General features: G+C 41.5%; 1 protein-coding gene across 2 annotated transcripts in view; it reads left to right on the top strand.

Annotated features, from left to right (window-relative positions):
* LOC110261279 (zinc finger protein 550-like) overlaps window positions 1-23752 on the top strand; it is a 29133-nt gene extending 5381 nt beyond the window's left edge. Inside the window, exons 5-8 of one of the 2 annotated variants that reach the window (XR_014806130.1) lie at window positions 14210-14336; window positions 16448-16543; window positions 19962-20075; window positions 21749-23752. Coding sequence is in view for 1 of the 2 variants with exons in the window: in XM_021097226.2 (XP_020952885.1) it covers window positions 14210-14336; window positions 16448-16530 (210 nt within the window). In the remaining variant the exon portion in view is untranslated. Of the gene's footprint in view, window positions 1-14209; window positions 14337-16447; window positions 16544-19961; window positions 20115-21748 lie in introns of those variants that run through there. The other variant, XM_021097226.2, reaches the window with a different exon arrangement.
* Window positions 23753-24630: the final 878 nt, after the last annotated feature.

The raw sequence follows: 24630 nt of genomic DNA, 5'->3' as shown, positions 1-24630 counted from the left end.
ACCTAGGAACGTGGTATGACAATGTTTTGCTAGTACGCTGAAGCACAGAAACATACACATATTTCAGGTACTAAATTGTGCCAGGTGTGTAGTGATAACTGCAGCACAACTTAGAGTCATTCACATATATCCCTGGGACCACGTGTGTCAAGTTTGTGATATACCTAAGTACAACCTTGGAATCGTCCCACAAACACTCTTGGGATAGTGTGTGTGAAAGGTGTTGGGATTTTAACACTCTTCAGCACAGCCGGGACCCAGACGCATACACCACATCCATAGAGAAAATGTGTGACAGACATGAGACACATTCAGCTGACATATGGGGGGAGGTACTGACATACCACAGCAAGTGTGGTGACACACATACTCTGTGGAGACTTGTGAGACAAGCACGTGATAGGGTTGCCCCAATCCCTGACCTGTAGGCCACAGGCTACCATCACATGGTTCCCTGGATTAAGGGTGATGAAACAGGAACCCCACCCCCACCCCCACCCCGATTTGGAGAGAACAAAGCTTCCTCTGTCCCTACAGATTTGGTGATGCACTGATTGGGGCAGAACAGGGAGCCATGGTGCACATCTTGGCACAACCTAGAGACTCACCCATGTTTGATGATTGAATATGAGCACAGTAGATACATAGTGGGAAGAGAATAGCTTGAACTGTGTGGCAGAAGCCTTTACTTTGAAATGCCAGCTGAGAAGACCTGGAAATAACAATCTGACCAGGGCTAAGAGTCCCAGCCTAGATGGGGGCATGAAGAGGTCCTAGGGAAGAGAGGTAAAAGTATTTACAGCTCAGGGGCCCTCCTGGGGCTGCAGGTTTCCCAGTCCCTCTCCACCCGTGCTCTTCCCTCTATTCTAACCCAAGTTGAACCCCAGCCCCTTGTGCAGTTGGCTGCATGGCCAGCAGACACCTGAGACATCCTAGGTAAGGGGCAGCCTCATCTAATTGCTGAGATTAGGTCCATTTCTGCATCATAGCTGCATTTGCTCTATGCCCCTGGCCCCTTCTGTTCCTCATGTTTCCCCGAGTACCCTGTCCTCTGTGCCACCTCAGCCCCCTCACTTTGCTAGATCCTCTCATCCATAGGTTACCAGTGAGAGAAAAGGGGCTTCTCAGAATCCTTTGACCACACACAGTCTGCAGGGAATAAGCCACAGAAAAGAGCGTAAGCCATGAAGTCTGGAAAATTCAGTCTAGTTTCTGCCTATGCCCCCTTCCTGGGTTGTGATCTTGAAAAGCCCTCCTCTATTTACTTGGCCTCCCATTTCCTCAGGTATAAATGGAAATATTAACAACTCCTCCCCTGGGTTGAGGAGACCAAAGAGGTCATGAGTGTGCTGTGTGTCCCCCAGTGCCAGGGCAGATGTCAGCCCCCCTTAGGTGCCTTTTCTGTGAAGGGTATGATGACAGCTCTGCTCATGTCCACAGGAATACATTCAAGGGTAACTGAAATAAATATAAGAACAACAGATAAAGGAAATGCTTCACATTCTTATTACTGAATCTTTGGAGGAGTCATGGGGTTTACACATGAAGACCATGGACCAGAGAAACCTGGGTTCAAGTATTCCCTCTGCTCATTAGACTAAGGCTACTGTGGACAGCTTGCTAAGGTCACTGACTGATTTGGAAAAGATGATGGTTCTTACCCCATAGCTATGGAGGATTGATAAAAGTAGCAAAAACTCATGAAAACAACTGATTAAAGGCCCTATATCAAAATATATATATATAAAAACAGATGGCTAATCTAAGCACAGATGGAAATGCTAAGAATCAAAAGGAAATGCCAGAGTTCCTGTTGTGACTCAGAAGTAACAAACCCGACTAGTATCCTTGAAGATTCAGGTTCAATCCCTGGCCTTACTCAGTGGGTTAAATATCTAGCATTGCCACAAGCTGTGGTGTAGGTTGCAGACAAGGCCGAGATCCTGCTTTGCGGTGGCTGGCAGCTGCAGTTCCGATTTGACCCCAGCCTAAAAACCTCCATATGCTGCACCTGTGGCCCTAAAAAGCAAAAAATAAAAAAGGAAATGGAAAAAAAAAAAAAAAGTTGTTAACACAAATGAGGAATGACTTTGATGGACTCATCAGTAGTCTGGACATGGCTGAAGAAATAATCAATGAGATTGAAGATATGTCAATAGAAACTTCCCAAATGGGAATGCAAAGAGAATAAAGACAAAAACACAGAATATCCAAAAACTGTGGGACAATTACCAAAGGTAAAGGACACATAATAGGACTACCAGGAGAAGAAAGAGGAGCAGAAGAAATATTTAAAGTAAAAATGGCTAAGAATTTTCCAAAATTAAAACTAATTTTAATTTAGCATACTTATAACTTTTCTACCTGTTCTTTTAAAATATTTCCCTCTTTTTCTTGACATACACTAAACCATAGATCCTGGAAGCTCAGAAAATCTCTAGCAGGATAAATACTAAAAAAAATCTACACCTGGGCATGTCATATTCAAACTGCATAAAATACAGAAAAAAATAAATAAATAAAAGAGTCTTGAAAGAAACCAGAGGAGAGGTAAGAATAACAATTTAGGAGTTCCCATCGTGGCTCAGCAGAAACGAATCTGACTAGCATCCATGAGGACACAGGTTCAATCCCTGGCCTCGCTCAGTGGGTTAAGGATCTGGTGTTGCCATGAGCTGTAGTGTAGGTCACAGAGACAGCTCGGATCTGGTGTTGCTGTGGCTGTGGTATAGGCCAGCAGCCACAGCTCAGATTCGACCCCTAGCCTGGGACGCTCCATATGCAGTGGGTGCAGCCCCCCCCCCAAAAAAAGAATAACAGTTTATAGAAGAATAAGGATAATAATTATATCAGAAACTATTCAAATGAGAAGTGAGTAGAGTGAGATATTTAAGAAGGAAAAGAAACCACTAACCTAGAATTCTGTATCCAATAAAATTATCCTTCAAGGGAGTTCCCATTGTAGCTCAGCGAGTTACAAACCCAACTAGTATCCATGAAGATGCAGGTTCATGGAGTTCCTGTCGTGGCACAGCGGAAACTAATCCGACTAGGAACCACGAGGTTTCGGGTTTGATCCCTGGCCTCACACAGCAAGTTAAGGATTCGTTGTTGCCGTGAGCTGTGGTGTAGGTCTCAGACGCAGCTCAGATCTGCTGTGGCTGTGGCTGTGGCTGTGGCCAGCAGCTGCAGCTCTGTTTCAACCCTTAGCCTGGGAACTTCCATATACCACAGGTGTGGTGCTAAAAAGCCAAAAAAAAAAAAAAATTATCCTTTAAAAGTGAAGAATAAATAAAGTCTTTCTCAGATAAATAAAATCTGAGGGAACCTGCCTTTCAAGAAATATTAAAAGGCATTCTCTAGAGAAAAGGAAAATTGTGTAGATTGAAAACTCAGGTGTCCATCTAAAAGAAAGGAAAACTGTCAGAGAAGGAATAAATGTAAAATAAAATATTTTATTTTTAATTGATCTAATAAATAACTGTTCAAAGTAATAATACAAATGCATTGGGTATTGATAAACCTATATTGCAAACTCTGAAGGAACCACTAAAAAGTGTTTTTAAGAAGTATAGTCAACATACTAAGAGAGTAAATAAAATGGAATGATGTAAAATGTTCAATTAAAATCAGAGAAGGCAGGAAATGTTTTAACAAGTGGAAATCAGTTATAAGTATGCTATTAGTCCAACTATATCAATAATTACATTAAATGTGAATGACCTAAATATGCTTACTATAGAGACAGAACCTTCAGAATGGATTAAAAAATAAGATCCAACTATATATTATCTATAGGAAGCTTACTTTAAACATAAAGACATTTATAGATTAAAAGGTATAGAGAAAGATATACCATGCTATCACTAATCCCAAAAAAAGCAGTACCAGTTATATTAATATCAGACTTCAGAGCAAGGGAATTTGGGGGGACAAAGAGAGATACTACATAATAATTAAGGAATTGATTCTCTAAGAACCTATAACTGTCCTTAAAGTGAATGTTCCTAACAACAGAGCTTCAAAATATGTGAGGTAAAGAACGCTTCAACTCAACAATTAGAAAATAAACAACTGGAGTTCCCGTCGTGGCTCCGTGGTTAATGAATCCAACTAGGAACCATGAGGTTTCAGGTTCGATCCCTGGCCTCGCTCAGTGGGTTAAGGATCCAGCGTTGCCATGAACTGTGGTGTAGGTCGCAGATACGGCTCGGATCCCTTGTTGCTGTGGCTGTGGTGTAGGCCGGTGGCTACAGCTCCGATTGGACCCCTAGCCTGGGAACCTCCATATGCCGTGGGTGCGGACCTAGAAAAGACAAAAATACAAAAATAAACAACCCAGTTGAAAAATTGGCAAAGATCTGAACAAACACCAAAGAAAATACAGATAGGGCAGACTAGCTTATATAAAGATGTGCATTATATGTCATTAGGAAATTACAAGTTGAGACATTAATGAGATACAACATCTATTAGACAATAAATTTTTTAAAGCCTTGATAATTCCAAATTCTGGCAAGTACATAGCGCACCAAAAACTTTCATTCACTGCTACTGTGAATGCAAAATTACATAGCCATTGTTATGGGCATCCCCAAAATCATATATTGAAGTCCTGACCCCCAGTATGACTCTTTGGAGATAGGGTCTTTAAGGAGCTAATTCAAGGTAAATGAGACCGGAAAGTAAGGCACTAATCCCATAGGACTGGTGTCCATATTAGAAGAGGAAGAGACAACAGCGTGTTCGCTCGCTCTCGGTCTCTCTCTCTCCCCCGTCTCTGTGCACAGAGGAAAGCGTGTGAGTACAGAGTAAGAAGGCAGTCATCTGCAAGCCAGGAAGAGAGCTCTTACAGGAACTGAAATTTCTGACACCTTGATCTTGTATTTCTAACCTCCAGGGCTTTGAGAAAATTAGTTTTTGTTGTTAAGCCACCTAGCATGTGATATTTTTTATGGTAATACAAGCAAACTAATGCAGCCACTTTGCAAGACAGTTCGGCACTTTCTTTAAAAGTTCAACAGTCTTGCTATGTATTTACTCTAATTGAGTTGAAACTTCTGTCCACACAAAACTTGAACATGAATGTTTATTGCAGCTTTATTCATAATTGCCCCAAACCAAAAGCAAATAAGATGTCATTCTGTATGTGAATGGGCTAAAACAACTACAACAATAACACACATGCACACACAAAACCAAACAAACAAAACAGGAGTTCCTGTTGTGGCTCAGTGGGTTAAAAACCTGACATAGCATTCATGAGGATTCGAGTTCAATCCCTGGTCTTGATCTTTGGGTTAAGGATCCGGCTTTGCCACAAACTGTGGTATAGGTTGCAGATGCTGTTCGGATTCATTGTGGCTGTGGCTGTGGCATAGGCAGGCAACTGCAGCTCTGATTCAACCCATAGCCCAGAAACTTCCATATGCTGCAGGTGCAGCCCTAAAAAAGAAAAAAAAACAAAAACAAAAAACACTGTGGTACGGACATACAGTGGAATTCAGTGATTTAAAAATGAGCTATTGAGGCACAAAAGGCATGGAGGTATTTGTACTCTGTTTTTTTCATTTAGCATAATAATACCGTTCATATCACAAATGGCAGGATTTCATTCTTTTTTATGACTGAGTAGTATTCCATTGTATATGTACTCTTTTTTTTTTTTTTTTTTTTTTGGTCTTTTTTTTGCTATTTCTTGGGCCACTCCCGCGGCATATGGAGGTTCCCAGGCTAGGGGTCCAATCGGAGCTGTAGCTGCCAGCCTACGCCAGAGCCACAGCAACGTGGGATCTGAGCCGTGTCTGCAACCTACACCACAGCTCACAGCAACGCCGGATCGTTAACCCACTGAGCAAGGGCAGGGACCGAACCCGCAGCCTCATGGTTCCTAGTCGGATTTGTTAACCACTGCGCCACGACGGGAACTCCTGTGTATGTACTCTTTATCCATTCATCCACTGATGGACATTTAGGTTGTTTCCATATCTTGGCTATTATTCCATAATGCTGCAATTAACAGAAGTGGAATAGGTGGGTCATAGGGTAGCTCAATTTTTAAGAGGAATCCCTATACAGTTTTCCATGGCTGCTATACCACTTTAAAGTCCCATCAACAGTGTACGAAGGTTCAGTTTTCTCCAACAGTTGTTACTTCTTATCTTTTTGATAATAGCCATTCTTACAGGTGTAAGGTGGTATCTCATTGTGGTTTTGATTTGCATTTTCCTACTAATTTATGATACTGAACATCTTTTCGTGTGCTTGTTGGCCAACTATGTCTTTTTTGGAAGAATGTCTATTCAGATCCTCTGCCCATTTTTAAATTGGATTGTTTGGTTTTTTTGTTGTTGAGTTGTATGAGTTCTTACATGTTTTGGATATTAACCCCTTATCATATATGCTGTATGATTCCACTCATATATGGACTCTAAAACAAAAGCAAACAAAGAAAATAAAACAAAAACAAACTCATAGATGCAGACATCAGATCAGTGGTTATTAGAGGGGAAGGGGGTTGGGGACTGGGCGAAATGAGTGGAAAGGGTTGACCGTATGGTGCTGGATGGTAACTAGACTTGTGATCATTTTGCGCTTTGTACCAATACTGACTTATAATACTCTACACCTGAAACTTTTTTTTTTTTTTTGAAGAATCACCTAGAGGGCTTGTTAATGAAGAGATTGGTAGGCCCCATTGCCAGAGTCTCAGATTCTATAAGCTTTGAGGGGGATCCAAGAAATTGCATCTAGGGAGTTCCCTTTGTGGCTCAGCGGTTAACAAACCCTACTAGAATCCATGAATGCGGGTTTGATCCCTGGCTTCGCTCAGCGGGTTGGGGAGCTGGTGTTGCCCTGAGCTGTGATGTAGGTCACAGGTGAGGCTTGGATCCCGCGTTGCTGTGGCTGTTGCATAGGCCAGCAGCTGTGACTTTGATTTGACCCCTAGCCTGGGAACTGGTAAGGCCCTAAAGAAAAAAAGAGAAGAAAAAAAAAAGGAAGTTGCATTTATAACAAGTTTCTATTTCTGTGTAGTGCTGATGCTTTTGGCCAAGGACCACACTTTAATTATGATTTCTATAGACCAAGCTATTTGCATAGATTATTTTCTGCACAGGCTGTAGTGCTAAGCAGGTATGGTGAACTAATAATGCAATACCAGGACAAAACAAAACAAAATTCAGCTTGCTTTGCTACAATTTCATTCTAATTAACATCTACTCTCTCTCTTGAGCTCTCTGAAAAAATCTTTTGATGTTTGTATTTGTAACCAATACCAAAATGAGCTTGATGCAAGACTTTATTTTATTGCCCAGCATTTCATTTATGGTGACAGAACATTTGTCTTCTTTCTCTGAGAGAGAGAAAGAGAGAGAGATTTAAGAGGTATAATAACTGAATGTAATGTTTGGACTTGTTGGATGATGAGCTGAGCAAACCAATAATTAAAAGCCAAGTTTGATATAATTAGAAATTTTTAAGTGTGGACTATTTTATTAAGGGATCTTTTTAAAAAATCTTCCTAATCTTGGCGTTCCCGTCATGACGCAGAAGAAACAAATCCAACTAGGAACCATGAGGTTGCAGGTTCGATCCCTGGCCTCGCTCAGTGGGTTAAGGATCAGTGTTGCCCTGAGCTGTGGTGTAGCTTGCAGATGTGGCTTGGATCTGGTGTTGCTGTGGCTATGGCTGTGGCTGGCAGCTGTAGCTCCAATTGGACCCCTAGCCTGGGAATCTCCATATGTCATGGGTGCGGCCCTAAAAAGCAAAAAAAAAAAAAAAAGAAAACCCAAAAAACCAAAAACGTTCCTAATCTTTTTTTATTAAAGTATAATTGATTTACAATGTTTCTTCAATTTCTGTTTACAGTAAAATGACCCAATTACACACAGTTCCCTGTGCTGTACAGTAGGGCCCCATTGCCAATCCATTCCAAATGTAACAGTTTACAATCCCCAAACTTCCTGTCAACACCACTCCCTTCCCCCTCCTCACTGGGAACCACAAGTCTGTTATCCTTAGCTGTGATCTATTTCTGTTTAATAAATAGGATCATCTGTACCATATTTCAGATTCCACAAATAAGTGATATCATATGGTATTTGTCTTTTTTCTTTCTGGCTTATTCACTTAGTATGAGAATCTCTAGTTCCATCCATATTGCTGCAAACTAGTTAGTCCTTTTTTATGGCTGAGTAGTATTCCATTATAGTTATATACTATATATAGCTACATATATATGCTTTTTTTTTTTTTTTTTTTTTGCTTTTTAGGGCTGTACTCATGGCATATAGAAGTTCCCAGGCTAGGGGTCGAATCAAAGTTACAGCTGTCAGCCCAGCCACAGCCACAGCCACAGCAACACAGGATTCGAGCCATGTCTGTGACCTATACCACAGCTCATGGCAATGCCAGATCCCTGATCCACTGAGTGAGGCCAGGGATGGAAACTGCAGCCTCATGGATACCAGTTGGATTCATTTCCGCTGTGCCACAACAGGAACTCCTGTTTGTTGACTTGTTAATGATGACCACTGTAACTGGTATGAGGTAGTACCTCACTGTAGTTTCTTTTTCCCCTGGGTTTTTTTTTTTTTTTTTTTACGTTCATAGTTGTACAACAACAACCCAGTTTTATATCATTTCCATCTCAAACCCCCTGCGCATCCTCCCACCCCTAACTGTCTCATTTGGAAACCATAAGCTTTTCATAGATGGTGAGTTAGTATCTGTTTCTGCAAAGAAGTTCACTGTAGCCTTTCTTTAGATTCCACATGTAAGTGATAGCATATGATGTTGGTATCTCACTGTCTGACTCACTTCACTTAGCATGATAATTTCTAGGTCTATCCATGTTGTTGCAAATGATGTTATTTCTTTCCTTTTAATGGCTGAGTAATATTCCATTGTGTATATGTACCACATCTTCTTTATCTACTCCTCTGTCGATGGACATTTAGGTTGTTTCCATGTCTTGGCTATTGTGTATAGTGTACCTCATCGTAGTTTTGATTTACGTTTCTCTAATAATTAGTGATTTTGAGCATTTTTTCATGTGCTTGTTGGCCATCCATTTGTCTTCTTTGGAGAAATGTCTATTTAGGGCTTCTGCCCATTTTTCAATTGGGTTGTTTGTTTTTTTGTGGTTGAGTTGTATGAGTCATTTGTATATTTTGGAGATTAGGCCTTTGTCTGTCGCATCATTTGTTTGCAAAGATTTTCTCCCATTTCATGGGTTATCTTTTCTTGTTTTTAATGGTATCTTTTGCCGTCAAAAGCTTTTGAGTTTAATTAGGTCCCATTGGTTTGTTTTTGTCTTTATTGTCGTTATTCTAGGAGGTGGATCAAAAAAGATGTTGCTGACTTATGTCAAAGAGCATTCTGCCTATGTTTTCCCCTGGGAATTTTATAGTTTCTGGCCTTATGTGTAGGTCTTTAATCCATTTTGAGTTTATTTTTGTGTATGGTATTGAGAATGTTCTCATTTCATTCTTTTATGTGTAGCTTTCTAGTTTTCCCAGCACCACTTTTTGAAGAGACTATCTTTCTCCCACTGTATGTTCTTGCCTCCTTTGTCATAGATTAGTTAACCATAGGTGCTTGGGTTTATTTCTCAGCTTTCTGTCCTGTTCCATTGATGTATGTTTCTGCTTTTGTGCCAGTACCATATTGTTTTGATAACTCTACCTTTGTAGTATTGTCTGAAGTCAGGAAGCCTGATTCCTTTATTTCTGTTTTCTTTTTCAATATTGCTTTGGCTATTCGGAGTCTTTTGTCTTTCCATACAAATTTTAAAATATTCTATTCTAATTCTGTGAAGAATGTCCTTGGTAATTTGATAGAGATTGCATTGATCTATAGATTGTGTTGGTTTAGTATAGTCATTTTGACAACTTGATCCTTCCAGTCCAAGAACATGGTATCTCTTTCCATCTGTTTGTCATCTTTGATTTCTTTCATCACCATCTTATAGTTTTCAGAGTATAGTTTTTTTTTTGTCTCTTTAGGTAGGTTTATTCCTAGGTATTTTATTCTTTTTGATGTGATGGTAAATGGGATGGTTTCTATGATTTCTCTTTCTGATCTTTCTTTGTTAGTATATACAAATTCAGTCAATTTCTGTGTATTAACTTTGTATCCTGTGACTGTGCCAAAATCACTGATGAGTTCTAAACAGTTTTCTGGTAGTGTCTTCAGGGTTTTCTAGGTATAGTATCAGGTTATCGGCAAACAGTGATAGTTTTTCTTCTTTTCCAATTTGGATTCCTTTTATTTCTTTTTCTTCTCTGATTGCTGTGGCTAGGGCTTCCAGAACTCTGTTGAATGGTAGTGGTGAAAGTAGACATCCTTGTCTTGTTCCTGATCTTAGTGGAAATGTTTTCGCTTTTTCACCATTGAGAATGATGGTAGCTGTGGGTTTTTCATATATGGTTTTTATTATGTTGAGGTAGGTTCCTTCTGTGCCCACTCTCTGGACAGTTTTTATCAGAAAAGGGTGTTGAATTTTGTCAAAAGATTTTTCTGCATCTATTGAGAAGATCATGTGGGTTTTATTTTTCAGTTTTTTTTTTCTTTTCTTTCTTTTTTTTTTTTTTTTTCGTCTTTTTTAGGGCCACACATGTGGCACATGGAGGTTCCCAGACTAGGGGTCTGTCTAATCACAGCTATTGCTGCCGGCCTACACCAGAGCCACAGCAACCCCAGGTCCAAGCGGTGTCTGTGTTCTACACCACAGCTCATGGTAATGCCAGATCGAGGCCAGGGATCGAACCCTCAACCTCATGGTTCTTAGTCGGAATTCGTTTCCACTGCACCACAATGGGAACTCCTGTTTTTCAGTTTGTTGATGTGGTGTATCACACTGTTTGATTTGCAGATATTGAAGAATCCTTGCATCCCTGGGATACATCCCACTTGATCATGGTGTATGATCCTTTTAATATATATTTGTATTCTGTTTACTAAAATTTTGTTGAGGATTTTTGCATCTATGTTCATCAGTGATGTTAGCTTGTAATTTTCTCTTTTTTGCGGTTAAGGAATCTTTAAAAATTATTTTACATATGATAGTAGCATTGTAGTTATATTTTTAACATGTTCTTATCTGTGGGAGATTCATACTGAGGTAATTTTAGGACTTTCCTTAAACTACTCCAACCAGGGGTAAAAAAGGAGGGGACAGATGAAACAAGAGTAGCAAAAATGAGGATAAATGTTGAAACTGAGTGATGTGTACTTGGGAACTCATTAAATTCCTCTCTTTATGTGTACATAATTTCACGCTTTATAGGCAAATTGTTAAGTAAAAGAAGCTAGTCTGAAAAGGCAACTGTATTGTTCAAATTAGGTAACATTCAGTAAAAGACAAAACTCTAAATACAATAAAATCAGTAGTTTCTGAGGCTCAGGGGAAGGTGGGAAGGGTGGATATGTGAAGCACAGAGGACTGTTATGGCTGTGAAACTGTTCTCTGTGATGCTGTTACATATTTGTTAAAACCCATAGAAATGTGCAACACAAAGAGTAAACCTTGCTGTGTGCAAATTAAAATAATTTTAAACATTGAGAGATCCCAGGAAATAATGCAGGCTGTGACAAGAGACTCTAACTGTATTATAAATGTGTGAAAATACCTCACAGAGGGAATGGGGAAAGGGGGTTGACCTAAGTAACTTTGGAGATGAATGGGATCTATAAGACTAAAGGCAAAATGAACCGCAAATGTGCACTTTACACTAGTTGATAAAGTTGTCCCCACAGAAGTACAGGATAGGAATTCTGATACTGCTTTACATGTATACTGGATTGAACTATTAAGTAAATGGATGGCCAATGGTAGGAGCAGGTGTCTCACTGTTGGAGGAAGAATTTACCAATAAGAAAGGAAGGGGACTAGAAAGATCCATGAGGCAGTGGATTAGAGCGGAGACATCAGTAAGAATTCATGTTTAATTTAATGTAGATTCAGATGGCATATAGAGGTATAAATTAGTTTGTATACATATATTTCTTTGTTTTGTTAGTTGAGAGGGCCTAAAAGCAATGACACCCCAGTAGCAGTGAGCACACCTAAGGCCCAGATCTTGATTCTAATACAATTCTCTGATAAAATGAATCAAGGCTTCTTGGAGAAATGGCTGAGTCTAGGACTGAAGCAGGATGCATGGAGCATCTTGTAATACTATAAAGTTAGTAAGTTCTCCAAGAAAACCCCACATAGTAATGGGAACATGTCAGAGAGACCCAGGGAACCAACTGAAGGAGTTCCCACTAGCCAAAGGTGGAACAGTTTGAGCAAGAACAGATATTATATATAAAATCATAATTCAAAATACAAAAGTATATGAATATATATTGATATCAATAGCTTATTGAAAAAGTTAATAAATGGAGAATAAAAGACCAGCCTCCTGGCTGAAGAATTCCAAATAAATTCATAGATGCTCCACTCTAAAGGAGAGGGAGCATAACTCCCCACCCTTAAGTGTGGGCTGTGCATAGTGACTTACTTTCTAAAAGTGCAGTGTGGATAGTGGGGAAAACAGTAACTACCGTGGAGAACCCTGATCAACACAGCTTCAGCCAAGTAATCAAAGTCCACATGAACAGGCAGTCATAAATCATGTTGATGGTATGTACCCTTCCTATGATGTGATAAAAATGGAATTCTGTTTCTGTGGCCTTCCTCCACCAAACCCATAACCTCATACGAAAAACCCATAATCATGAGAATAAGCAAGTTCCAGTAGGAGAGCATCCTACAATTTACGGGACCAATACTCTTCAAAACTATCAAAATCATCAAAAACAAGCAAAGTCTGAGAAACCATCACAGCCAAGAGGAGCCTGAGGAAGCATAACTAATGCAGTGTGGTATCCTGGATGGGGATCTAGGGCAGGAAAAAAAATCATTAGGTAAATATTGAGGTAAACTAGAGACTCTCATACTAAGTGAAGTAAGTCAGAAAGAGAAAGACAAATACCATATGATATCACTTATATCTGGTATCTAATATATGGCACAAATGAACCTTTCCACAGAAAAGCAGCTCATGGACTTGGAGAACAGACTTTTGGTTGCTAAGGGGGAGGGGGAGGGAGGGGGGTGGACTGGTAGTTTGGGGTTAATAGATGAAACTATTGTCTTTGGAATGGATAAGCAGTGAGATCCTGAACTATATCTAGTCACTTGTGATGGAACGTGATAGAGGATAATGTGAGAAAAAGAATATATATGAATGACTGGGTCGCTTTGTTGTACAGTAGAAATTGACAGAACACTGTACATCAACTATAATGGAAAAAATAAAAATCATATAAAATACTAAGGTAATAAGAATGAACTGTGGACTAGTTAGGAATAACATATCAATATTGGTTCATTACTTATAACCAATGTACCATACTAACATAAAATGTTAATAATAGGGGAAACAGGGGAGGGAGGTGGTAAATATTGGAACTCTATTATCTTCTGTCTTTTTTCTGTAAATCTACTATCATTCTAAAAAATTAGTCTACTAATTCCAAAAAAGGAAAACTCCAAACTCTTAAACACACATACACTCACACTTACCACACACATTGAGTCATCATATAAGCCATTCATTCCAGTGTTTGCTTTTGCAGCATTTTCCCTTTAATTCTCAGGGCCACCTGAGAAGTGGAAACTACTACTATATATATGGGGAAGTTGAGGCTCAAAGAAATGAAGTGCTTTCCCCAAGGTCATATACCTGGCAAGGTTTTCTTCATAGAGGCTAGACTGAAACCTGGAAATCTAGGTCCAGACCTGGGACTTTAGACACAAGCACAGCACATGCAGCCCTCAGCATGGTGCTGACATACAGTGAGGACCAGTGAGGCTCAGCTGCTGCCGCCATTATTGTTGGGACTTTCATCATATTTTCATATTATCTGACACAACAGAGTTTTTCTCTCTGCACTTTATACTCCTGTGGACTTGTCCTAACTTTGTGTCATTCTCAAGTGGCTTTCCCTATTGATGGCTTTTCTCTCAGGAATAACTGCATTATGTCCAAAGGCAATATCTGCCTCCACAATGAACGTAGCGTAGAGCTTGACTCACTAGATGTCTTTGGTGATTAAGGCCGTGGGTCTCTGCATCTTTAGCGGTGACCAAGCAACAGGTTCTAATCTCATCCAGCAGTGCCGAGGTCAATGTGGCTGTCTCTGTTTGACTTTCCAGGTGTCAATGACCTTCAAGTACTTGGCCATGACCTTCACTTGGGAGGAGTGGGGGGAGTTGGATCAGGCACAGAAGACCCTGTATCGGGAGGTAATGCTGGAGACATGCGGGCTTCTGGTCTCACTGGGTAAGGCTCACCTCCCTTCTATGTGGGGAACCCACAGCCTCCTTCTTCATTTTCCCTCTCATTCCAAGCCTGACTGGTAAAGAAGGCCTCTGGAGCCCACCCTCCCTCCCACCCATAACTCCTGCTATGTCCCTGTCCCACTTCCTCTTTCCTGGTCTCCCTGTGTCCATCCAGGCACCATGAAGCACTAAAAAACAGTAATTAAAATCCAAAACTAAACCAAGCCCACATTCTGTAGCACAAACTGTCTTCAGCCTAGGCCCTTATTCCAGATTCTCACCAGCACGAAACTGCACAGTCAAGCTTAGCTGGGTTAGGTCTCCCTATAACCCAGTGAGCAGGGGCTGCAGATGAGGAGTCATTCTCCAAAATGTCTGCAAGTCAGGCAGGCCACCCAGCAACACTGAAACTACACAATCTCAGCTTGAAGGCTTCTTTTTTTCCCTGATGCCTACATCATTATCCCTTGCTTCCTAAGGCCTAGGCCACCATCCTCTACTGGCACAGGAACTGGTGTCGGAGGATATGCAGGCAAATCAGCTGACATTGATGGATACACCTGAGAAAGTCATTCTTTTTCCCCTTCTCTTTCCTGCCTTCTGATTATTGTCAGGAGAGTCTTAGTTTCGTGAAAAATCTTTGATGCTTCCCCTAACTTTGGCTAATTTTCCTTTTCAACAGAAGGAACATTTCCTGACTCATAATGTAGGGCAGGCCACATAAGCTTGCTGGAACTTACAGCATTCTGTTTTCATTGGTGTGTTTTGATGGTAGCCTGGTTGTGAAAACTGAAACTAATTTTACCATTTACAAGTGATACAAGATTCTCTTTCTGAAGAAATCAATTTAAATAAGCAAAATGTGGGTCAACTTAAAAAAAAAAGCAATTTCTAATAGTGACCCCAGCTCATGTCCTCTGAGCACTTACACCCAATATCAGGCCCATATTGCTACTCCACTAATTTAATTCTCACAACATCTTTTGCTCACTCTGAACCCAGTTCTCTCCCCTCAAGGAAGCTGCTGCCCAAAGACAACTATGACAGTTTTTAGCATGAGTTATTATTTGAATATGCTTGTTTATTTGAGGTATAACTTATATTCAGTAAAATGTGCAATATTCAGTAGCCAGCTCAAGCTGCATTTCTCCGGATACCCACCCATGTGACTTCCACCTGGATCACGCTGTGGAACATTCTTCTCCCCAGAGCAGGTTTCCCCACTGTCTCCCAGTCCGTTTTCCCCCAAAGGCACCACTCTACTGACCTCCACCCCCAGATTTTTGGGTTGGCCTGTTCTTGAACATTATACAAATGGAATCACACGGTGCGCACTGCTTTGTGTCCAGGGTCTTCTACTCAGCATCCTGTTTGTGAGATTCCCAGCACAAGGATTAATTTCTGTCCTGAGATTGTTTACGCAGACATCCCCTGGTTTATACAAATTCCCTTTGCCTCACTTTGCACCATCATAAATCATAGTTCCAAAACAGCAGAATATCCAACATTTCCCATAATTAAAAAGAGGTTAAGTCAGGTATCAGCTGATTTAGAACAGTGCTTTTCAGTCCTCCCTGGGCACCTGAATCACTTGCAGAATTTTTATTTTATTTTATTTTATCTTATTTTATTTTATTTTATTTTACTTTATTTTATTTTATATTTTGCAGAGCTTTTAAAGCAGCTGTGTCCAGGCTTCTTCTCCCCCAGAGATTTGACTCCTTTTGGCTCACGGTCAAAACCAGGCATCCTCATGTTGTTCTGATGCCCAGGGAGGTTGAGATACTGACTTAGGTTAATGAGAAAATAGCTTCTGGGAAGAGGATGTCACCTTCTTGGGGTCCTATAGCCATGTGTAAAGGGAAGGGTGCCCCTGAATTTGATTCTGTGGAATGGAAATCAAGGGTAATGCATGTTAGGTAGACAGCTACATCCAGCCTCTTGGTCCAAGGATGACGTTTGTGTTCTTGGTTTCCAGATTCTACGCCAGCATTTTCTTTGCATGAGTAAGAGCAGTCCCATTCCAAGATCTCATCTTTGAATGTCATATGGAATAGAGAGGTTCATTTGTGCCTTTACTCAAACACTGCTGTCCTATTTTTCCACGGTCAGGGTATCCTGTTCCCAAACCAGAACTGATCCACCTGCTGGAGAATGAGCAAGATTTATGCATGGTGAAGAGAGGTCTTTCCTAAAGTTCCTGTCCAGGTGGGTGACGAATAACCAGTGGAGGGAGGGGGGGTGCTACTGCACCCTGAAGACCAGTAGAGGACCACTGGGAAGCCTCTTACTGTGACCTCTCTGGGGGCCTGGGCTGCCATGGAACCCTTTGACCTGTCCTCTCACCCTTCCTAGTTACTTAGGGAAGAGTAGGTTGTATTAGGTAAATGTCAGGCTATATACTGCATATTTTTGGGTTTAACACCTGGCTTTGTCCTTTTTTTTTTTTTTTTTTTTTTTTTTTGTCTTTTTAGGGCTGCACCTGCGGCATATGAAAGTTTCCAGGCTAGGGGGTCGAATCAGAGCTGTGGCTACCAGCATACACCACAGGCATAGCAATGAGGGATCCGAGCTGTGACTTCAAACTACACCACAGCTCACGGCATCGCCAGATCCCTAACCCACTGAGTGAGGCCAGGGATTGAACCTCATGGATACCAGTCAGGTTCATTAACCACTGAGCCACAATGGGAACTCTGCTTTGTCTCTCTTTAGTTTTGTGACCGTGGTGCTGTTGAATGGTCTCATTAATGTTAGAAATAGGCTAAGTTAATGCTAGCTACTCTAATAGAGAAAGTGTAATCTCAGCAGCAGCTCAGCACTGGGAGTTTTGTTTCTGTTTTTGTTTCTTTTCCTCATCCATGCCAAGATCTGCATAGGTCAGTGGGAAGCTCTGTACCACAGTTATTTAGGAAACGAGGTACCTTTTATTGTCAACAAATGACTTAATTTAGGCTTTCCTGGCACTGGCTGTTGAGCAGAGGGCAAGTGAGAGGCATGAAAGAAGTCATACTCTCTTGTGCACATAGCATTGCCATTGCCACTGCATTGATATCCCACTGATGAAACCTGGGCATTTGGCCACACATGGATTCCCAGGGCTAGGAAATGGGTTAGCTGCGTGCTCCAGGAGAAAAGCAAATGGATTTGGTAAACCTCTATTTGGTCTGCTATACTCAGCTTACAGTTAGAAAATGGTAATAATAATAATACTATCTCATTTTATCTCATTGAGTTGTTTGAGGATCTGACCAATATAAACTGCATATGCTAGTGCCTGACGCATAGTCAGTGGCTCACTGTACCTTCGCCGAGACTGTTTCTCAAGCAGGAAGATGGGACAAAGTAAGGAAGGACAAGATGGAGTTTTCAGCAAAGAGGCTAAGAAAATATTATAAAAACATGTCTCGCAACACAGGGGGAGAGTAGTCTAGTTGCTGGTTGTTAAGAAATTGGATTCTGAGTATAGACTGGGATTCCAGCACTTTTGAGCTATTCCCACCACCAGACTTGGATGTGTCTCTTCTCCCTGGGCTTTAGCATTCTTGTCTGTAGAAATGGGAAGATGGTCATTAAATCTTATTGTAGAGTGCAGTAAGGAGAGCAGACACTAAAGAATAGGTTTTGTGCAGACTCCTTGGTAGGCACTGAAGCCCTGCTCAAGGGTAGGGAATAGTATTCCTGCGAAAGAAAACAGCGTGGGCAAAGATTCTGAGGCTGGCAAGAGCTGGGCCATTGTAGCTGAGGGGAGTGGCAGGCAGTGAAATATGGAGGGGGATGCAGAGATGTGCAGGTTTTTATCGGCCTCTGTGAGAAATTTAGATTTTCTCCTAATTGCTCTGGGAGGCTGTAGGAGGGTTTCACTAGATTAGAGACATGATCTGACGTGTTAAATCTCCCTCTAACTACTGCGTGGGGAATGTACTCAGCAGAGCCAAGAACTGATGCCAGGGACATGGCCAGGCTGTATAATCCAGGAGTGTGTTGCTGGTGGACTGGCCCAGGACTTCAGTGTTGAGCTGTGGGGAAGAGTATGGCTGGGGACGTGTTAGAAAGCAGCGCTAACAGCATGTGTGGATGTACAGATGGTTGGGATAAGGCAGTGAACTCCAGGGAATGGTTTTCACATCTCTGTCGTTAAACGCCTACTACATGCACGGGACTGCAGGGCATGTCCTATTCTCATGTTTAGATTTCTGAGTCAGCACCCAGGAACACGTTGAGTGACTGGGTGAAGCCAAAGGCTTCTGGAGCACAGAAAAGGTGCGATTCTTCCCCGTCTCCGTAAGCATTATGTGCATGGTTCATTTTTCCGTGGTCTTGTTTCTCTGACTCAGAAGGGTCTTGGCCCTGCCCAGGTTAGATGCTGCTGGTCAGGAGACCATGTGCATGGTGGCCAGAACTGCAGCTCTGTGGGGCACTACGCCCAGCTACTTATCAGACATTATCCTGGGCAGCTTGATTTCCTTCTCTGTAAACCGGCCTCCCTCCAGGCTGCTATGTAGATTAAAGGGCATTGTCTGTACATGTATATATGCTTGATATATGAATATGCTTAATAAACAGGAGATACTTTTGTAGTTATTATCCCATATGGTTTTCCTCCTTTGTACTAACCTTTCCCCACATCCCATCTCCCTCACCAGAGAATGCTTCTGACTTAAGGATTTTCTGGATAAAACCATATGTACCACAGTTTTCTAACGACATTTCAGCTGGCTTTAGGCCTTAAGTACCTTGGTCATGACCCTGATGATCTCCAGCATAAGATCTTGACATCCCACCAGCCAAACCCAGGACATCCCTGCCCATCCCCTGGGTCTTTTTCCACAGGTGGCAGCTGGGGATAACATGGAATTAATTGTGCTTTAAATGAAAATTTAAGTTCACTGATGAAAATTAAATCCCTCATAAAGGGCGTTTGGGGCCAATAAAAATCACTGGCTGCTAATTTGAACATATTTCTCTCATATGCACTTAATGTAATAGTTGATATATTTAGCCTTAAATATCCTTTTATTTTGAAGACATCTTTGCCTCACTGTTTCCTAGGTAGTAATTTTTTTGTTTCTATCGATTACTTATTTACAATCAAGATTTTCTTTCTTCTAGTTCGAAAGTGTATGCACTGACTCTTAGTATGGTTTAAGCTAAAAATTACACTTATTTAACACGATAGAACAAAAGGTTTCAGGAGTTCCCATTGTGGCTCAGCAGGTTATGAACCCGACTAGAATCCATGAGGATGCAGGATCAATCCCTGGTCTCAATCAGTGGGTTAAGGATCCGGCGTTACTGCAGGCTGCATCGTAGGTCACAGACGTAGCTTGGATCTGGCATGGCTGTGGCATAGGCCAGCAGCTGCAGCTCTGATTCAACCTCTAGCCTGGGAACTTCCATATGACGTAGGTACGGCACCTCCCCCCAGAAAAAGAAAGAAGAGGGAGGTTTCAAATACTTTACTTTCCTCTTGTACAATATTGGGACTTAGAACATTAATCATTTTGTCCCATTTGTGTGTGTATGTGTGCTATTGAGACAGTAAGTGACAATGCTATTGTTCTAACTTCGTAATAGAATGTTATCCATGTCTTACACAGATAATGAGCATCTTTTAAATCCACAGATGCATCTCTCTCTTGGATCCTCGTTTCTTCCAACATCGCAGATCTTTCATCTGGGATCACTTTTCATCCTCTTTGAATAGAAAATCCTTAAATAGGAATTTTGTTTTATGCAGGTTCATTTTACATTAAATTTTCTCATTTATGACTTGAAATAGTTTTATTTCATACTCTTTCTTCAAGGACACTATAGATGCGTTTAGAAAGTTAGATTAACACATTTCTTCCGCAGTCTGTATAGGTCCCTTCCACTGTGTCCCTGAACCACAACTGTGTTATCATATCCTCCAGGTCTGAGGTTAGGTTAGGAAGAGAAATCCCAACATCAGCGGAGGCAATGACTGAGTGGGCTTTAGGATTGTCACATTAAAAGGATGAGAGTGTTGAGTGTAGGGAGAAGTAATATGGCAGGTATCTGGTGGCCAAATTAGATTGTGCCAGAAACTGGCTAGGTGCTCTGTGGTCCCTTTTGCTCTTCTTGGACACCCAGCTTCCCTTATACTTACACATTTGGTGCTTGTCAACTGCTGTCACATTCTTAAAATTGACAAGTGGAAATTCTTGAAGTTGACAAGGGGAAGAACTGACATTACTTCCACTTTGGCTTGAGGACAGTTAGACATGATGTCTCAAGTGTTGGATCATATGACCTGTAAGGATTTGTCTGTTAGGCAGTAGACCTACCTATAGTTATGAAACTCTTCTTTATGACCTATTTTTAAGAATAAAAAATTTAAAATGCACCAAATAATACAAATTGGGTTTTGGCCACGTTGAGTCTAATGTTCCAGAGACCCTTGAATGAAGGTTATGAATAGGCAGGACTAGACACACAATTATGGTGCTGGGGAGACTTTCAGGTTATAAGAGTCCAAAACGTAGCATCTGATGTATGGATGAGTATGGAATTGTGGGTTAGATTTAGGAGGAGGAACCTCTTGGTCATGGTGTCAGTTAAAGTGCAAGGAAGGAAAGGATAGGGTGGGCCCTGAGGACTGGTTATATTGTGTGGGCAAGTAGGTGAGAATGGTGGGCCTCACAAGGACAGGAGAGGGAAATAGTGGCCATAGGGGTGCATATAGGGAAGATCGGGGTCTGGCAGGTGGCCAGGTATTCTGGGGGGAGTGGATTTGAGATGTATGCTGAAGTTCAGCAGAAATGGAAGTACAATTACAATAAAGCCTGGACTGGTGCTTATTCACCCTTCTGTGGGCATATCTGGCTTTTGACCTGGTACTACTGGTGATGAAGGGACAGAATGTACAATACAGATGAGAAAACTCTTGAGGGTGTAGTTATGACTGAGATTGAAGCCAGAAACAGGGCCCAGCCTAGAGGGAGGCCTTCAAAGCAGGATTGGGTGCTGCCCTTGCCAGTGCGTTCAGTTACATCTCCCCTAAGAGACATGTTGAAGTGCTACCACATAGGACCTCCAGATGTGACCTCACTTGGAAATAGTCGTTATAGAGCTAATCAAGCCAAAATGAGGTCATTAGAATGGGCCTTAACCCACAATGACTGGTATCCTTAGAAAAAGGGGGAAATGGACACAGAGACATATTCACAGCAGGAAGATGATGTGAAGACACAGAAGATGACCAGGTGGCTGGAGTGAGGCATGTACAAGCCAAGGAACACCCAGGACTGCCAGAAAACACCAGAAGCCAGTTAAGGGCCTGGCTCAGAACCAGAGAGCATGGGCCTGCTGACACCTTGATTTCAGACTTCTAGCCTCCAGAACTGTGAGATAATTAATTTCTATTATTCAATGTGTGGTACTTTGTTACAGCACAATGAGGAAACTAATACAGAAGGCCTTGGGCAGGATGGGATCCTGGTTACACTTGCAAAACACTCTCCGAATGCCATCTGCAGAGTGACTTGTGGGGAATCCATGGAGAAAGCTATGGTATGGGCCAGGGTTGGGTAGCAGTGGTGATGAGGGTTCATGGGTGGGGTCTAGAATTGTGAGGAAAGTGCAGTCTAAAGAGTAATGTGCATGTGGGGAGGAGGTGTTAACTGTTGGCTCCAGGGTCCTGGTATTAGGGCTTAAAGAAAGCTGAGCCCACATCTGTTTGTATCTGGGAGCTATGATCTTGGTGACAACAGGAGATGGGGTTGGACCCTGTGTATTAATCATGTCTTTTTATTTTCTATATTTATGATGTGTTGACATTTAGGGGGGGTTGCTAATCCTAGAGAGACTGCCCCTCTCAGAGCTAAGCTAATTCCTAGAGGCAGGAAACAAGGTACCTGTGAGCAATTCTTTGATACGCAAACCAACCAAACAGGGTCCTTTCCACCAACCATGTCATTTTATCAGGGTTGTGCAGCCTGGAACACTATCCCCTTGTGCTAAATCATCCCAGGACCAGGTCAACTGCCCAGAGCTTACAAAATTATTCAAACTCTCTAATCCTAAACCTGCTGAGCTTGTCTACCCTGGTTTGTCAATTCCTTTCTGACAAAAACCACAATAGTCTCTGGCCCTGCTTCCTCCTCACACCTCCTGCCTCCTGACCAACCCTGTTTCCTCCCCACGTGGCCCTGCATGGCTTGCCACGCTCCTTCTTAGGAATTGTAAGTAATAAACTCTTCTTTCATAGAGAGTTTTCTCCATGTCTGTCATCTTACCTTACCTATTTAAATAAATCCCGGGTATACCTTAAAATACCCTGCATACCAAGGGTATCTATCTATCCTAGGCCTGTCTGTCGTCACTGTGGGTTAACACAGTGATCAATAGGTAAGAGCTGAGAGAGCACAAGTGGCACCAGTATCTGTATTGCCTCTGACTTGGGTAGTTGGGGAAGAGGTTGAGCTTGGGATGGACATATGGGAGGATGGACTGGACCCTGATGATCATGGAATCAGCTGCCCTCACACTGTGTGACCTTTGAGGCTATCACTGTTTAATTTTCCCTGGGGAACTGAGGACTGTTTGATGAGGCCGAGAGAATCCTGAACTGTGAAATGATACTGGACAACACTGTACTTAGAGCTTCACTGGGCGGGAGGCTTCTCATGGACCCTGGGGACCTGAGCTGATTCCTGCCTATCCCCTTCTCCCCAGAGGTAGCTGTTATTCCCACAGCTGGAGCAGAGTCCATCCCCACTTTCCCAGCATATGGGTTCTAGGGCTGAGCTGTATACACTACTCCAAGTAATGCACTCCTCTACCAGCCCTGACAACTGCCACCCTGAAGCCCTGCATATAGGGGACCAAGAGTCCTTAGTCTTGAAGTCAGCCCAATGGATCCCATCTGGCTTGGCCACTCCCTCCTCGGATGGGGGCGTCTACCATCACTAAACAGGAGTTGAAGCACCGCATGACATCAAGACTAGGTTCAGAGTTCCTTTTGCTGCTCAGCGGGTTAAGAACCTGACAATTGGTTTTCAAATATCAAGCAAACCTTATATTTCTGAAATAAACCCATCTTTGTCATGATGCATGATCCTTTTATATATTCCTGTATTTGATTTGCTAAAATATTATTGGAATTCCTGCATGTATATTCATAAGGAATGTTGGACTGAATTTTTCTTGTAATGCTTTAGTCTGGTTGAGATATCAACATAAAGCTAAGTCCACAGAATATATTGGGTAAATACTACCTACTCTTCCACCTTTTGGAAAAGTTTGTGTAGAATTGCTATTACTTCTTCCTTAAGTGTTTGGTAGAACTCACAGTGAAACCATTTAAGCCTGCAATTTGCTTTGTGAGAATGTTTCTAAATAGAAATTTAATTTCTAAAATACAGGACTAAATATATTATCTACTTTTTTTCTTAACTGAGCTTTCATTGTTTGCATCTTTAAGGAAATTGTTTCATTTCACTTTAGTTTTTCAATTAGTGCCATAACAAAGCTCATGATATTCCCTTATTAACTTTAATATCCATAAAATCTGTGGTTGCGTCTAGTCCTGATTCTTGATTTCATAATTTGTGTATTCTCTCTTGATAAAATTTGTCTAGAGGTTTATCAATTTTATTGATTTTGTTGTTTTGTTTTAGGGCTATACCTGCAGCATCTGTAAGTTCCCAGGGCAGGGCTCGAATCAGAGCTGTAGCTGCCGACCTACCCCACAGCCATAGCAACGGGGGGATCCGAGACACGTCCATGACCACACTACAGCTCACAAGCAGTACCGGATCTTTAACCCAGTGAGACAAGGGATCAACCTGCATCCTCATGGATACTACTCGGGCTCCTTACCGCTGAGCCACCGCAAGAACTTCTCAATTTTATTGATCTTAAGGCTTTTGGTTTTAATGATTTTTTCTAGGTTCCCCCACACACACACTGGTTTCCATTTTGATCTTTATTAAATCCTTTTCCTGATTTCTCTGTTTGTCTTCTTTTTCTGATTTTTTAATATGGAAACAGAGATCCACGATTTGAGACCTTCCCTTTTTTAATATCTGTTTAATGTTATACATTTCCCTTTAAATTCTATTTTAGTTGCCTCCCACAAATTTTGATATATTGTGTTTTCATTTCCATTCAGTTCAAAACACTTTCAGAGAACAACTTTCTTTAAAATTGATAAAGGCTCATTTACCATTTTTTTCCCTTTTGAGCTTAGGGGGTTTTTTTGCGGGGCGGAGGGAGTGGACAAAGCATGGATCACGTCTTAGGGACCCTTAAGTAAAGAGCATTGTCCGAAG

The sequence above is a fragment of the Sus scrofa genome, chromosome 6 (genome assembly GCF_054392235.1).
Source record: "Sus scrofa isolate SSC_HxYL_T2T_F1_AM1 chromosome 6, Sscrofa_HxYL_maternal_Yorkshire_Landrace_v2.0, whole genome shotgun sequence".
NCBI classification, from domain to species: domain Eukaryota; kingdom Metazoa; phylum Chordata; class Mammalia; order Artiodactyla; family Suidae; genus Sus; species Sus scrofa.
This window is presented reverse-complemented; position numbering and strand designations above follow the sequence as displayed.